General features: G+C 40.2%; 3 protein-coding genes across 4 annotated transcripts in view; 1 reads left to right on the plus strand and 2 right to left on the minus strand.

The window, feature by feature from the left end:
• The first annotated feature begins 1,399 nt into the window (after positions 1 to 1,399).
• On the plus strand, positions 1,400 to 11,453 carry pcid2 (PCI domain containing 2). Of its 2 annotated transcripts, XM_064970410.1 has the most exons (13): positions 1,400 to 1,511; positions 2,026 to 2,080; positions 2,243 to 2,332; positions 2,462 to 2,601; positions 2,782 to 2,823; positions 2,928 to 2,982; positions 4,466 to 4,569; positions 9,773 to 9,848; positions 9,954 to 10,196; positions 10,333 to 10,406; positions 10,512 to 10,637; positions 11,009 to 11,132; positions 11,241 to 11,453. In XM_064970410.1, exons 2-13 carry the CDS (start codon positions 2,045 to 2,047, stop codon positions 11,328 to 11,330), a joined length of 1,200 nt encoding a protein of 399 aa, XP_064826482.1. In that variant the 5' UTR covers positions 1,400 to 1,511; positions 2,026 to 2,044; the 3' UTR covers positions 11,331 to 11,453. The 2 variants fall into 2 exon arrangements, with proteins under 2 accessions (XP_064826482.1, XP_064826483.1); XM_064970411.1 differs by lacking the exons at positions 1,400 to 1,511; positions 2,026 to 2,080; positions 2,243 to 2,332; ... (1 more) ...; positions 2,782 to 2,823; positions 2,928 to 2,982 and having other exon boundaries at positions 4,484 to 4,569; positions 9,756 to 9,848.
• A 390-nt stretch (positions 11,454 to 11,843) lies between these two features.
• prozb (protein Z, vitamin K-dependent plasma glycoprotein b) lies at positions 11,844 to 15,517 on the minus strand. The gene is made up of 8 exons (XM_064970415.1): positions 14,914 to 15,517; positions 13,811 to 13,974; positions 13,605 to 13,629; positions 13,399 to 13,512; positions 13,157 to 13,288; positions 12,984 to 13,069; positions 12,719 to 12,839; positions 11,844 to 12,605 (listed from the first exon to the last, which is right to left on the minus strand). The coding sequence occupies exons 1-8, from the start codon at positions 15,002 to 15,004 to the stop codon at positions 11,980 to 11,982; spliced, it is 1,359 nt and encodes a 452-aa protein (XP_064826487.1). The 5' UTR covers positions 15,005 to 15,517; the 3' UTR covers positions 11,844 to 11,979.
• Positions 15,518 to 15,654: 137 nt separating this feature from the next.
• f10 (coagulation factor X) overlaps positions 15,655 to 16,001 on the minus strand; it is a 4,344-nt gene continuing 3,997 nt past the window's right edge. The window contains exon 10 of the mRNA XM_064970412.1: positions 15,655 to 16,001. This exon is cut by the window's right edge and continues 270 nt beyond it. Within this exon, the coding sequence (XP_064826484.1) occupies positions 15,849 to 16,001 (153 nt within the window). The 3' untranslated portion in view covers positions 15,655 to 15,848.

Below are 16,001 nucleotides of genomic sequence, written 5' to 3' on the forward strand. Positions count from 1 at the left end.
TTCCCATCAGAGGTACCCGGAAAAAAGATGCTCTCTGAGGTATTGTGGGGACAAAAAGAGAGCTTTCTCATACAGCTCCCCTGAACACGGAATGAGACAGCAATTCGAAAGAGTCCAAGTAAGGAGAGTCATTTGCAGTCAGTGTACGTACATTGGTGGCATTTCCGTTGCGTCTGTACAAAGACACTGAGTGGGATGAAGAGCTTTTGGTGTGCCGAAATTGAAAATCTTTTGAAACCTTGTCACAATTGTGCCCAGCAGCGACCTTAAATAGACGCCTGGCTATTACTGATGTGACTCCTGAGTTTGACATCATCAAAACAGGGGCAGCAGGTTGCTAGGCAACAGAGGGGACAGCTGCGAAATCTACAGTAAGCAGATGTTCTTGGATGTAATGACAGCACTGTTGTTTTATGAGGGCAAAGAGATTTAAAATGTATGATTTTGACAGGTCTTTCAGAGAACTGAAGTTACTGCAGTGTCACCTACAGTGTCCTTGTTCTAGCTGTGCTATGTCGGCATCTCTGGATGTTGCAAGGCTCCCATTGGGAAGCCTCTCTCCCTCCGACACACACACACACACACACACACACACACACACACACACACACACACACACATGGCCTATACCAAAGTCACTTTAGAGGGCATGTCGGCAATCCATACCCCAGCTGGGATCCAATATGTTGCTGTGATACCTCAGCAACCTGAGAAGAGGAGCTGCAGAATGATAGAGAATGGAGAGAATGGAGAGGGTTAGAGATGGTGGAGGGGTTAGAGGGATTGGAGGGGGTCAGAGACAGTGGAGGGGGTTAGAGACAGTGGAGGGGGTTATAGACAGTGGAGGGGGTTAGAGACAGTGGAGGGGGTTAGAGACAGTGGAGGGGGTTATAGACAGTGGAGGGGGTTAGAGGGAGTGGATGGGGTTAGAGGGAGTGGAGGGGGAGGGACTGGGCCACGTGCTGAGCCTAGGAAGGTAGAATCACTGTGATATCATAACATTGTGAACAGGTTTGCAGGACACAGGAACACACACACACAGACACACAAGGCTAGCGGCACTCTGCAGGTTCTATTTTAAGAGCCCATTCTCACTCCTCCATTAATCACACAGTGTAGCGTGAAACACTCCCTCCAACAGGGCCAGACACATCATAGATCACGGAGGCGCTGTGTGTGTGTGTGTGTGTGTGTGTGTGTGTGTGTGTGTGTGTGTGTGTGTGTGTGTGTGTGTGTGTGTGTGTGTGTGTGTGTGTGTGTGTGTGTGAGAGAGCGAGAGATTGCGAGAGCAGAGATTTAATTGTGCATAGCTTCTAATAAGCACAGGGAGGCGACAAAGTTATAGCTAGACTATTGTAGTACGTGGGGGGACTTTTATTTTGAAGGCTGAAGGAATACATTGACCCGGAAGTGATTCGTGTAGCTACAGCTCAACAACGCGAATACATTTTAAACATAAATTTAACCACAACAGGTAGCTATAGACGGATACATTGGAATTATGCCATTAGGTTAGTACAGTGGTTCCCAACCAACCAGGGGTAGGTACTAGGGAGCCCTGGCTTACTTGGCTTATCTACAGGGGATACTTGAAGACTCATGAGACCATAGACTTTTACTGGTAAAATGCGCATGAGGGTACAGTACTCTGGGCAGAGCAACATAACATTTTGTTGGTGGTACAATAACCGAAAAGAATTGGGGACCATTGGCTTTGTAAACTAGCTAGCTAACGTTAGTTACACGTTGATGTATCATTATCAGCTACAATCTAGCGGTCCTTGACAGTTAATGAATGAATGCATGCTACCTAGCTAGCGTTAGTTAAAACGATTGATCCCAATTTAATCATTACTCTCGTTGTGATACTGAATTAAATTCTTAGCTAATCTACGAGTAACGTTAACTAGCTAGATAAATTGCCAATAGCCATAGCACGGTAGTTATGATGTTGTCAGATTCAGAGCTTTTGCCGCTTAGCGGATTTGCTTAAATATCTGTTTTATTATTTAACCTTTTTCGTAGGTTCACATCCCTGGCTGCAATGGCGCACATAACAATCAACCAGTATCTCCAACAGGTAGCCATTTTTCTATTTTATCTTACCGGTTATCAAGTGAACCCATATAGCTAGCAGTCTTCTTCCTTAGCACAAACTTTCATTTAGTTATTCTTTGTGTTCACAATGTTCACCACTAGTCACGCATGCTCAGTTCACACCATGTTGCTTACCTGTTCCCAGGTGTATGAGGCCATTGATAATCATGAGGGGAGTTTTTGTGCAGAACTGCTGTCATTCAAACACCCACATGTGGCTAACCCACGTCTCCAGGTGAGGCTATTCAGGCTGCCGGAACCTTCCATGCCTTCAAGTCCTGCTGACCTGTTGTTACACTTGTATCTCTTCAGATAACACCCTCCGTGTTTTGCTCTAGAAACATGACTGTATGTATGCCTGCAGCTCGCCAGTCCAGAGGAGAAGTGCCAACAGGTGCTGGAAGTCCCGTACGATGAGATGGTTGCAGCACACTTGAGGTGCACCTATGCAGTGTCCAACCACGACTTTGTTGAGGCGTACAAATGTCAGACGTTGGTGGTCCAATATCCTTTTGGCATTTCTGGAGATTACTTTGGATACATATTCTCATCACTCCCCATCCCTGCCTGACAAATATATACATACACACAAGATATATGCGAAAGCACATATTGTGCTATCGACGGGTCCATTTCCAAACTGTTCTGTCATGGTTTCTCTGCGGTTCGTCCTTTACTTTCTACGTCATTCTTGAGGGCCTTCCAATCTCACAAAGAGGAGAACTGGTAAGGATAAGCATGTAAAATTACATTTTTGATCAATTTGGCCTTAGTGTTTTTCTATTCTACATATACACGCCTGTAGGATGACTGCTCTATGTGCTGTTTAGGGCCTTGCCAGTGATGTTCGCTGTTACGCTGGACCTGCGGATATTTGCCAACAATGTAAGTGAACATAAACTATTGTGCTCTAAAATGCTTCTGATCCAATGATGGAAAAGTCATGTCCTAAAGGAGAGGTATGATGATTGTGGTAGTATTGTCCTATAGGAGGGGTTTGATGATTGTAGTAGTATTGTCCTATAGGCGGGGTTTGATGATTGTAGTATTATTGTCCTATAGGAGGGGTTTGATCATTGTAGTAGTATTGTCCTATAGGAGGGATTTGATGATTGTAGTATTATTGTCCTATAGGAGAGGTTTGATCATTGTAGTAGTATTGTCCTATAGGAGGGGTTTGATCATTGTAGTAGTATTGTCCTATAGGAGGGGGTTGATGATTGTAGTAGTATTGTCCTATAGGAGGGGGTTGATGATTGTAGTAGTATTGTCCTATAGGAGGGGGTTGATGATTGTAGTAGTATTGTCCTATAGGAGGGGGTTGATGATTGTAGTAGTATTGTCCTATAGGAGGGGGTTGATGATTGTAGTAGTATTGTCCTATAGGAGGGGGTTGATGATTGTAGTAGTATTGTCCTATAGGAGGGGGTTGATGATTGTAGTAGTATTGTCCTATAGGAGGGGGTTGATTGTATTGTCCTAGTAGTATTGTCCTATAGGAGGGGGTTGATGATTGTAGTAGTATTGTCCTATAGGAGGGGGTTGATGATTGTAGTAGTATTGTCCTATAGGAGGGGTTGATGATTGTAGTAGTATTGTCCTATAGGAGGGGTTGATGATTGTAGTAGTATTGTCCTATAGGAGGGGGTTGATGATTGTAGTAGTATTGTCCTATAGGAGGGGGTTGATGATTGTAGTAGTATTGTCCTATAGGAGGGGGTTGATGATTGTAGTAGTATTGTCCTATAGGAGGGGGTTGATGATTGTAGTAGTATTGTCCTATAGGATGGGTTGATGATTGTAGTAGTATTGTCCTATAGGAGGGGGTTGATGATTGTAGTAGTATTGTCCTATAGGAGGGGGTTGATGATTGTAGTAGTATTGTCCTATAGGAGGGGGTTGATGGTTGTAGTAGTATTGTCCTATAGGATGGGTTGATGATTGTAGTATTGTCCTAGTATTGTCCTATTGTCCTATAGGAGGGGGTTGATGATTGTAGTAGTATTGTCCTATAGGAGGGGGTTGATGATTGTAGTAGTATTGTCCTATAGGAGGGGTTGATGATTGTAGTAGTATTGTCCTATAGGAGGGGTTGATGATTGTAGTAGTATTGTCCTATAGGAGGGGGTTGATGATTGTAGTAGTATTGTCCTATAGGATGGGTTGATGATTGTAGTAGTATTGTCCTATAGGAGGGGGTTGATGATTGTAGTAGTATTGTCCTATAGGAGGGGGTTGATGATTGTAGTAGTATTGTCCTATAGGAGGGGGTTGATGATTGTAGTAGTATTGTCCTATAGGAGGGGGTTGATGATTGTAGTAGTATCGTCCTATAGGAGGGGTTGATGATTGTAGAATGATTTTCCAGGCAGAGCAGCAGCTCCTGAGGAAGGGAAAAGGGAAACTGGGAGACATGCTGGAGAAAGCTGCTGAGCAACTGATGGGCTGTTTCAGAGTGTGTGCCAGTGACAAGTGAGTCTCACAGGACATGGACACTATTGACAGCATATTACACTGTACATCTAACAGCAGACAGCATATTAAACTATACATCTAACAGCAGACAGCATATTAAACTATATCTTACAGCATATTAAACTATACATCTAACAGCAGACAGCATATTACACTATACATCTAACAGCAGACAGCATATTAACTATACATCTAACAGCAGACAGCATATTAAACTATATCTTACAGCATATTAAACTATATATCTAACAGCAGACAGCATATTAAACTATATCTTACAGCATATTAAACTATATATCTTACAGCATATTAAACTATATCTTACAGCATATTAAACTATATCTTACAGCATATTAAACTATATCTTACAGCATATTAAACTATATCTTACAGCATATTAAACTATATATCTAACAGCATATTAAACTATATATCTAACAGCAGACAGCATATTAAACTATATCTTACAGCATATTAAACTATATATCTTACAGCATATTAAACTATATCTTACAGCATATTAAACTATATCTTACAGCATATTAAACTATATCTTACAGCATATTAAACTATATCTTACAGCATATTAAACTATATCTTACAGCATATTAAACTATATATCTAACAGCAGACAGCATATTAAACTATATCTTACAGCATATTAAACTATATCTAACAGCAGACAGCATATTAAACTATATCTTACAGCATATTAAACTATATCTTACAGCATATTAAACTATATCTTACAGCATATTAAACTATATCTTACAGCATATTAAACTATATATCTTACAGCATATTAAACTATATATCTAACAGCATATTAAACTATATCTAACAGCATATTAAACTATATATCTAACAGCATATTAAACTATATCTTACAGCATATTACACTATACATCTAACAGCAGACAGCATATTAAACTATATCTTACAGCATATTAAACTATATCTTACAGCATATTAAACTATATCTTACAGCATATTAAACTATATATCTTACAGAATGTTAAACTATATATCTAACAGCAGACAGCATATTAAACTATATCTTAAAGCATAATAAACTATATATCTAACAGCAGACAGCATATTAAACTATATCTTACAGCATATTAAACTATATATAACAGCATATTAAACTATATATCTAACAGCATATTAAACTATATATCTTACAGCATATTAAACTATATATCTTACAGCATATTAAACTATATATCTAACAGCATATTAAACTATATATCTTACAGCATATTAAACTATATATCTAACAGCATATTAAACTATATCTTACAGCATATTAAACTATATATCTAACAGCATATTAAACTATATATCTAACAGCATATTAAACTATAACTATATATCTACAGCATATTAAACTATATCTAACAGCATATTAAACTATATATCTTACAGCATATTAAACTATATATCTTACAGCATAATAAACTATATCTTACAGCATAATAAACTATATCTTACAGCATATTAAACTATACAGTGCCTTGCGAAAGTATTCGGCCCCCTTGAACTTTGCGACCTTTTGCCACATTTCAGGCTTCAAACATAAAGATATAAAACTGTATTTTTTTTGAAGAATCAACAACAAGTGGGACACAATCATGAAGTGGAATGACATTTATTGGATATTTCAAACTTTTTTAACAAATCAAAAAGTGAAAAATTGGGCGCGCAAAATTATTCAACCCCCTTAAGTTAATACTTTGTAGCGCCACCTTTTGCTGCGATTACAGCTGTAAGTCGCTTGGGGTATATCTCTATCAGTTTTGCACATCGAGAGACTGACATTTTTTCCCATTCCTCCTTGCAAAACAGCTCGAGCTCAGTGAGGTTGGATGGAAGCATTTGTGAACAGCAGTTTTCAGTTCTTTCCACAGATTCTCGATTGGATTCAGGTCTGGACTTTGACTTGGCCATTCTAACACCTGGATATGTTTATTTTTGAACCATTCCATTGTAGATGTTGCTTTATGTTTTGGATCATTGTCTTGTTGGAAGACAAATCTCCGTCCCAGTCTCAGGTCTTTTGCAGACTCCATCAGGTTCTCTTCCATAATGGTCCTGTATTTGGCTCCATCCATCTTCCCATCAATTTTAACCATCTTCCCTGTCTCTGCTGAAGAAAATAGGCCCAAACCATGATGCTGCCACCACCATGTTTGACAGTGGGTATTGTGTTCAGGGTGATGAGCTGTGTTGCTTTTACGCCAAACATAACGTTTTGCATTGTTGCCAAAAAGTTCATTTTGGTTTCATCTGACCAGAGCACCTTCTTCCACATGTTTGGTGTGTCTCCCAGGTGGCTTGTGGCAAACTTAAACGACACTTTTATGGATATCTTTAAGAAATGGCTTTCTTCTTGCCACTCTTCCATAAAGGCCAGATTTGTGCAATATACGACTGATTGTTGTCCTATGGACAGAGTCTCCCACCTCAGCTGTAGATCTCTGCAGTTCATCCAGAGTATCATGGGCTCTTGGCTGCATCTCTGAAGTCTTCTCCTTGTATGAGCTGAAAGTTTAGAGGGACGGCCAGGTCTTGGTAGATTTGCAGTGGTCTGATACTCCTTCCATTTCAATATTATCGCTTGCACAGTGCTCCTTGGGATGTTTAAGGCTTGGGAAATCTTTTTGTATCCAACAGCATATTAAACTTCTTCACAACAGTATCTCGGACCTGTCTGGTGTGTTCCTTGTTCTTCATGATGCTCTCAGCATATTAAACCTCTGAGACTATCACAGTGCAGGTGCATTTATACGGAGACTTGATTACACACAGGTGGATTGTATTTATCATCATTAGTCATTTAGGTCTAACATTGGATCATTCAAGATCCTCACTGAACTTCTGGAGAGAGTTTGCTGCATATTAAAGGGGCTGAATAATTTTAACAGCAATTTTTCAGTTTTTGATTTGTTAAAAATCAATTTGAAATATCCAATAAATGTCATATTAATTGTGTCCCACTATTGTTGATTCTTCACAAAAAATATACAGTTTTATATCTTTAAAGCCTGAAATATCTAACAGCATATTAAACCAAATATATATTAACTATCTTACAGCATATTAAACTATATATCTAACAGCATATTAAACTATATATCTAACAGCATATTAAACTATATATCTAACAGCATATTAAACTATATATCTAACAGCATATTAAACTATATATCTAACAGCATATTAAACTATATATCTAACAGCATATTAAACTATATATCTAACAGCATATTAAACTATATATCTAACAGCATATTAAACTATATTAAACTATATATAACAGCATATTAAACTATATATCTAACAGCATATTAAACTATATATCTAACAGCATATTAAACTATATATCTAACAGCATATTAAACTATATATCTTACAGCATATTAAACTATATATCTTACAGCATATTAAACTATATATCTAACAGTAGACAGCATATTAAACTATATATCTTACAGCATATTAAACTATATATCTAACAGCATATTAAACTATATATCTAACAGCATATTAAACTATATATCTTACAGCATATTAAACTATATATCTTACAGCATATTAAACTATATATCTTACAGCATATTAAACTATATATCTAACAGTAGACAGCATATTAAACTATATATCTAACAGCATATTAAACTATATATCTTACAGCATATTAAACTATATATCTAACAGCATATTAAACTATATATCTAACAGCATATTAAACTATATATCTAACAGCATATTAAACTATATATCTAACAGCATATTAAACTATATATCTTACAGCATATTAAACTATATATCTTACAGCATATTAAACTATATATCTTACAGCATATTAAACTATATATCTAACAGCATATTAAACTATATATCTAACAGTATACAGCATATTAAACTATATATCTTACAGCATATTAAACTATATATCTAACAGCATATTAAACTATATATCTTACAGCATATTAAACTATATATCTAACAGTAGACAGCATATTAAACTATATATCTTACAGCATATTAAACTATATATCTAACAGCATATTAAACTATATATCTAACAGCATATTAAACTATATATCTTACAGCATATTAAACTATATATCTTACAGCATATTAAACTATATATCTAACAGCATATTAAACTATATATCTATTAAACTATATATCTACAGCATATTAAACTATATATCTAACAGCATATTAAACTATATATCTAACAGCATATTAAACTATATATCTAACAGCATATTAAACTATATATCTAACAGCATATTAAACTATATATCTAACAGCATATTAAACTATATATCTAACAGCATATTAAACTATATATCTAACAGCATATTAAACTATATATCTTACAGCATATTAAACTATATATCTTACAGCATATTAAACTATATATCTAACAGCATATTAAATTAAACTATATATCTTACAGCATATTAAACTATATATCTTACAGCATATTAAACTATATATCTTACAGCATATTAAACTATATATCTAACAGCATATTAAACTATATATCTAACAGCATATTAAACTATATATCTAACAGCATATTAAACTATATATCTTACAGCATATTAAACTATATATCTTACAGCATATTAAACTATATATCTTACAGCATATTAAACTATATATCTAACAGTAGACAGCATATTAAACTATATATCTTACAGCATATTAAACTATATATCTAACAGCATATTAAACTATATATCTAACAGCATATTAAACTATATATCTTACAGCATATTAAACTATATATCTTACAGCATATTAAACTATATATCTTACAGCATATTAAACTATATATCTTACAGCATATTAAACTATATATCTTACAGCATATTAAACTATATATCTTACAGCATATTAAACTATATATCTTACAGCATATTAAACTATATATCTAACAGCATATTAAACTATATATCTTACAGCATATTAAACTATATATCTTACAGCATATTAAACTATATATCTAACAGCATATTAAACTATATATCTAACAGCATATTAACCTATATATCTAACAGTACAGCATATTAACCTATATATCTAACAGTAGACAGCATATTAAACTATATATCTTACAACCTGTACTGCAGCAACCATATCCCCTTGCTCATTATGTCTAGACTGTTATCGTTTACAGTCGGGCTGGGATTGACGACTCCAAGAAGTGGGGAATGTTGTTTCTCATCAATCAGCTCTTCAAGATCTACTTCAAGGTAAGGCAGTAGTGTGATTGGGTGAAGTTTTGTTTACATGAATAGGCCCTACCTTGTGTGTGTGTACATCTCTGTGTGTCTAAACGGTTGTGTGTGTGTGTCCAGATCAACAAGCTACACCTGTGTAAGCCACTGATCCGGGCCATCGACAGCTCCAACCTGAAGGATGATTACAGTATGGCCCAGAGAGTCACCTACAAATACTACGTAGGCCGCAAGGCCATGTTCGACAGCGACTACAAACCAGCCGAGGAGTACCTGTCCTTCTCTTTCCAGCACTGCCACCGCTCCAGCCAGAGGAACAAACGCATGATCCTCATCTACCTACTGCCTGTCAAGATGTTGCTGGTGAGACAGACAGAGTGCCTCACTGAGAGAGCTCAAACATACACTCATCTAGCCACACACGTCTGAATTCAAATCAAATTTAAAAAGCTTCACTGTCAATCAGAGACTAAGGCTGGTGTTGCTCATGTTGATTCAGGGTCACATGCCTAATCACCAGCTGCTCAGGAAGTACGACCTCATGCAGTTTGCCGACGTCACAAAAGCTGTGAGGTGAGTGTCACCACCCGCCCGCTCCTTGCCATCTCTCTTTCTCCTCTATCTCCCTACTCCCTCCTTCCCCCTCTTCTGATTTCTGTCTCTCTGTCTCTGTAACAGTGAGGGCAACCTGCTGCTGTTGAACGAGGCCTTGGCCAAGCACGAGACCTTCTTCATCCGCTGTGGCATCTTCCTCATCCTCGAGAAGCTCAAGATCATCACCTACCGGAACCTCTTCAAGAAAGTGTGAGTCTACTCACCAAGTCCAATGTTACTGTGCTGGCCTGGTTACACTTTTAACCCTACTGAGCCAAGTCCAGCTGGACTGTGCTGGCCTGGTTACACTTTTAACCCTACTGAGCCAAGTCCAGCTGGACTGTGCTGGCCTGGTTACACTTTTAACCCTACTGAGCCAAGTCCAGCTGGAATGGGCTGGTCTGGTTACACTTCCATCATAGTTGCTGGAACCGCACTGAAAGGACAATGTGAAAATAAATTATCTGAGGCAGCACAGTACGATTCAGGTCAGCCCTATAGTGTGAATTGGCAAAGTGTGTGTGTGTGAACCTATGACCGATATTGACTTTCTGTTAACATGCTTGTGGTATGTGGGTTAGGTACCAGCTGCTGAAGACTCACCAGTTGCCCCTAGATGCCTTCCTGGTAGCTCTGAAAATGATGCAGGTGGAAGAGGTGGACATTGACGAGGTGCAGTGTATCCTGGCCAACCTAATCTGTGAGGTGAGATCCCACCACACACACCTTTACCTCTGACCATGTGCTTCCACCTGATATTTCAGACAGTAGGAAAACATGAAGCAGCAGATGAACTCTCTTCCTCTCTTCTAGGGTCACATCAAGGGCTACATCTCTCACCAGCACCAGAAACTGGTCGTCAGCAAGGCCAATCCATTCCCCCTGCTGTCATCATCTTCATAATCTACATATCCCAGAATCCCCTTCACCCAGGAACTGTTCCCAGAAATATATTTCCTTATTATTTAGGTTGCATTTTATTTTGTCATATTTTTACATTTTGAATAAAAGTTTTTTGTTGTTGAAGTCCTTGTACCACATTTTTGGTTATTAAGGAAGTGTGGAAGATGAATGATTTATATAATTATAGTACATGTTAAAATATAACCACTCGCTTTCATTTACATTGTTAACCTTGGAAAAAACAACTTAAATCTTGAAAACAACCTTGTTGGCTCTAAGTCCAGTGTAGGTAGGGATCAGGCTAAACCTTAGTTGTTGGCTGTAAGTCCAGTGTAGGTAGGGATCAGGCTAACCCTTAGGTGTTGGCTGTAAGTCCAGTGTAGGTAGGGATCAGGCTAACCCTTAGTTGTTGGCTGTAAGTCCAGTGTAGGTAGGGATCAGGCTAACCCTTAGTTGTTGGCTGTAAGTCCAGTGTAGGTAGGGATCTGTAAGTCAGGCAACCCTTAGTGTTGGCTGTAAGTCCAGTGTAGGGATCAGGCTAACCCTTAGTTGTTGGCTGTAAGTCCAGTGTAGGTAGGGATCAGGCTAACCCTTAGTTGTTGGCTGTAAGTCCAGTGTAGGTAGGGATCAGGCTAACCCTTAGTTGGGGTTACACATAAGGTCCAGGTGGGTCATGGGTCATTTGTGGTGTCATCCTCATCTCTGTCATCTTCACATGCTGCTGGATCCATTGCAAGTAGCGAGACAACTTGGTGAACAACAGGGTTTGTCCACAGCCATGTCGCGTGGGAGGCGAAAGGTGCAAGCCTGTTAGGAACGCTGTACCCCTCTCCACAGTCACAACGGGGGTCCCGGACAAAAGGCTGCAGTTCCTCATTAGTCCTGGTTTGAGGTCTGTCTCATTAAACCTAGTCAACTCAGTCCCACAGAAGCCCTTCTGGCTCTCCATACAGAACATCTTGTTGGTGAGGGGCTGGGAGACGTTCACCTGGTTCCGACAGCCCTCCGCATGCAGGTAGGAGAGAACAGGGGGGCCGTGGGATTTCCCCCGGAACTTATCCGGACCCCTGGCCACCCCCTCCCTTCCTGGACTCATCAACACGTTCTCACTGAAATCCTTAGTGGGCAGGCACAGGTGGGAGACAGAGGTGCCGAAGGGAAGGGGCTCATTCAGTCTCACCAAGGCCAGGTCGTCCTCCAGACTGCCTCTCTCGTGGCGGTTGTGAACGTACAGTTGGGTCGATAGAGGGATCCTCACACTATTATTTGAGGCACCTTAGAGGATGAAGGGAAACTGTTAGATTTCAGAAAGATTTGAATCTGCCTGAGCTGGAGGTTTATACACTTAACAGATCAAACGTCAGTGTTTTTATCGCTGTGGGACTCACCTGTCTGCATGCTGTGGACTTTCTTTCCCATGTACAGGCAGCTAGCTGAGGTCAGGACTGCCTGGGGCCCCAGGATCACCCCGCTACACAGCTCTGCACCATCCTCATCCACAAACACCACCTGCCAATCACAAAGCCACAGGTTAAAGGGGAAGTTCAGTATTTCACAACTTATTGTTCCTCACCTTAAAAGTAGTCTATAGGCCAGGAGAAACAGACTCCCCCTCACCTTGCTCTACGTTGTGCTGGTAGGGGAGGAACTTACTTGCCATGGACAGCGGTTGTGTGGACAGACGTGATAGGCTATGTTGATTTGGTTTGTTGGCTGGAGTCTTCCACAGGGGTGCTTAACTAAGGAAACAGAGACGTCTCTATTTAAAGTGTGTGAGAGAGAGAGTGTGACAGATGTCTAATTCAAAAGAATAGGTAGATGTTAACCTGCAGGTATGCAGCTCCTCTTATCACTGTGAATCTTGTACCCCATGGTGCAGGAGCACTGGTATGCTCCAAAGTTGGGACTGCAGAAGTGGTCACAGGAGAAGGGCCCCTTGGTGGGGCACTGAGCGATATCTGTTATGACACACAAACATATTTCTTAGACTACTCGCATAACTATGAACACACACTCTCACACACACATACACACTCATAAAGAGTTCTAATGTAGGTGTTCTTTTGACCTATTTCACAGTTCTTCCCGTGGTACAGCTCTGTGCAGCTACAGGTGAAACCTCCAATGCTGTCCTTGCAGCTGCCGCCATGGAGACAGGGATTGGGTTTGCACTGGTCCCCATCTGAGGAGGAAGAAGAAGGGAGGGGATTCAATATCTGGAGTCAAGAGAAAACCCAAAACCCCTCTGCTGCGATTCAAAAGAATGAGACATACCTACGTAGACATTCCAGAAAGTGTCCTATTGAGGTATGAGAGAGAGAGAGACAATGGACACAGGGTTTAAATCAGAAAACTACTGCATTAGTTATGGATAAGCGGATTGCTTATGTTGTCAGATCAGTGCAGTTGAAGGAAAGGAGTCAAGGAAAGGAATGCATTTTAGACTATTGAGATGCACCCTGTAGGCCTAAACTGCTCACAGTTTTGGGTGTGTCTTCAAAGTACTCCCTGGCCTCCTCGTAGTTGCAGGTCTCCTCATAACACTCTCTCTCCAGGTTCCCCTGAAGCATCTCCTCCAAGAAGAACGCATTCGCTCTCTTCGACCGTAGGAAGACCGTGCTGGCGTGCGCAGGGGGTCTGAACACTGAGGGTCAGGAAGGAGGTGGAGGAAGAGCAGGAGAGGGGGAGATAGATGAGGAGGGAAAGGAGAAGGGATAGGAGGGGAAGTGGATGAAGAGGAGTAGGAGGTGGATGAAGAGGAGGAGGGGAAGGAGGATTGTGGAGGTGGATGAAGGGGGAGGAGGTGGATGTAGAGGAGGAGGGGAAGGAGGATTGGGGAGGTGGATGGAGGGGAAGGAGAAGGGGGTGGAGGTGGATGTAGAGGAGGAGAGGAAGGAGGAGGAGGGGAAGGAGGATTGGGGAGGTGGATGAAGGAGAAGGGGGAGGAGGTGGATGAAGAGGACGGGAGGTTGATGTAGAGGAGAAGGAGGTGGATGTAGAGGAGGGGAGGAAGGAAGGTGGATGAAGAGGAGGGGCAGGTTGATGAAGAGGAGAGGAAGGAGTAGGAGATGGACGAAGAGGAGGAGAGGAAGGGAATGAGGAGGGGGAGGTGGATGAACGGGAGGGGAGGAGGAGGGAGAAGACATAGGGAACAACAACAACTGAAAAGTGAGACAAACCAGAAGTGACTCAATATTCATTTTTCTCCTTCCAGGTTGAGGATAATATGTTAAATGGTGGAAAGTTAAACATGAAGAGTTTTCACTTTAAGTGGTCCCATCATTGAGTTTCATGCCATTTAATTACATACAGAACAGTTTGTTTAATGTATACCTGTGGAGGCTGCTAAGGGGAGAAAGCATGGTTTTCATACCGTTCCATTTACTCCATTCCATCTATTAAAGTCCATTCCAGACATTATTATGAGCCGTTCTCTCCTCAGCAGCCTCCACTACTACATACACAACACTATGCTGGTCATATGTAGACTGGAAAACGATGCTAGCAAAGTCATTGTCAGCCTGAAGGTATGATTAACAAAATGTCTACTTGGTCCTGTAGCTTTCACAGTACAGTGGCTTACCTCTCCCATAGCTGCAGACCAGGAGGACACTGCTCAGAAGAGAGAGAGACAGAAACCACCATTGCCTCCACGAGCCCATTACAATCCACATCCACACCGTACCCACAAGCCTCTCTGCCTGTGCCAAGGTCCTGTCTGTAGCCCTGTCTATCTCTCTCTCTCTCTTGCGCTCTCAGTCTATCTTTCTGTCTTACACACACAACCATGCTGGCGGGTTAACATTGCCAAGTAAACCCCCACCCGCTTGCCAGCCCAAATGTCAGTTTTTAGTCATTGCTGTATACGCCAACAAAGGTATGTGGTGTGAATTTCTCCAGGATAGCGTAATTTATGTGGATCTCCCTGTCACCTGACGTAATAAATGTAGCTGGTGCCAGCTCTAGATAGTTTAAAGATGGTGCCTCATTAGCAATTGTATGTAATATAATATCTACTAAATATGCTACTAATATGCTAATGTTATGAAGATGAATTGAGATGAAACATTCAGTAAAACTCATTGTATCACATGAGGTCTTCACAAACACAATGTCCCACAGATGGACTCTAGACTGTACACACAGTAGAGCAAACAGCAAATCCACCTATCCTTGTGTGCTCGGTACTTACACCAGCAATGATTCAAGTCAATGGTGACCTTTGAACCCTGCTGTTTTTCTGATACGATCGATTCAGTTTGTACTTTAAAAAACAGGAACAGTAGGAACATTTCTGTCTAATGGCACTTCTGACTCAACTTCATATTGTGTAATGTAGTTTAATGTTGGTATGTGATAACTGGACATTCAAACAAAACATGTTTTTTTTCTTTACCTTAAGTTACTTGGTCTTGGATACATTTTGTGAAAAACAATGATAAACCACACAACAATGTTTATTGCCCATAATTCCCCAAGCCTCTTTAATGATTGGTTCTCCTCTCTCCTTTGTCTCCCTCAAACCCACATCATTGAGTGCATTCTACCTGCCCCCCTCGTCTTCCTCTTCCCTCCCTCCTTGGGGAGAAACTTCCCCATGACCGCCCGGATCCAGTCGATGTACTTGGACACCTGCGTGTAGATGCCGTACTTGCCCTCACGGGCGCACCC

The sequence above is a fragment of the Oncorhynchus masou genome, chromosome 7, assembly GCF_036934945.1.
Source record: "Oncorhynchus masou masou isolate Uvic2021 chromosome 7, UVic_Omas_1.1, whole genome shotgun sequence".
NCBI classification, from domain to species: Eukaryota; Metazoa; Chordata; class Actinopteri; order Salmoniformes; family Salmonidae; genus Oncorhynchus; species Oncorhynchus masou.

Bases quoted from the DNA above. Each gene is read 5' to 3' on its own strand.
- prozb (XM_064970415.1), bottom strand. From the start codon at position 15,004: ATGTGGATTGTAATGGGCTCGTGGAGGCAATGGTGGTTTCTGTCTCTC. The intron at 13,975-14,913 runs GTAAGCCACTGT...CCTGACCCTCAG, and splicing joins GGTCTGCAGCTATGGGAGAG to TGTTCAGACCCCCTGCGCAC. The intron at 13,070-13,156 runs GTTAACATCTAC...CTGTTTCCTTAG, and splicing joins GAGGAGCTGCATACCTGCAG to TTAAGCACCCCTGTGGAAGA.
- pcid2 (XM_064970410.1), top strand. From the start codon at position 2,045: ATGGCGCACATAACAATCAACCAGTATCTCCAACAG. The intron at 9,849-9,953 runs GTAAGGCAGTAG...GTGTGTGTCCAG, and splicing joins TCTTCAAGATCTACTTCAAG to ATCAACAAGCTACACCTGTG. The intron at 10,197-10,332 runs GTGAGACAGACA...ATGTTGATTCAG, and splicing joins TGCCTGTCAAGATGTTGCTG to GGTCACATGCCTAATCACCA.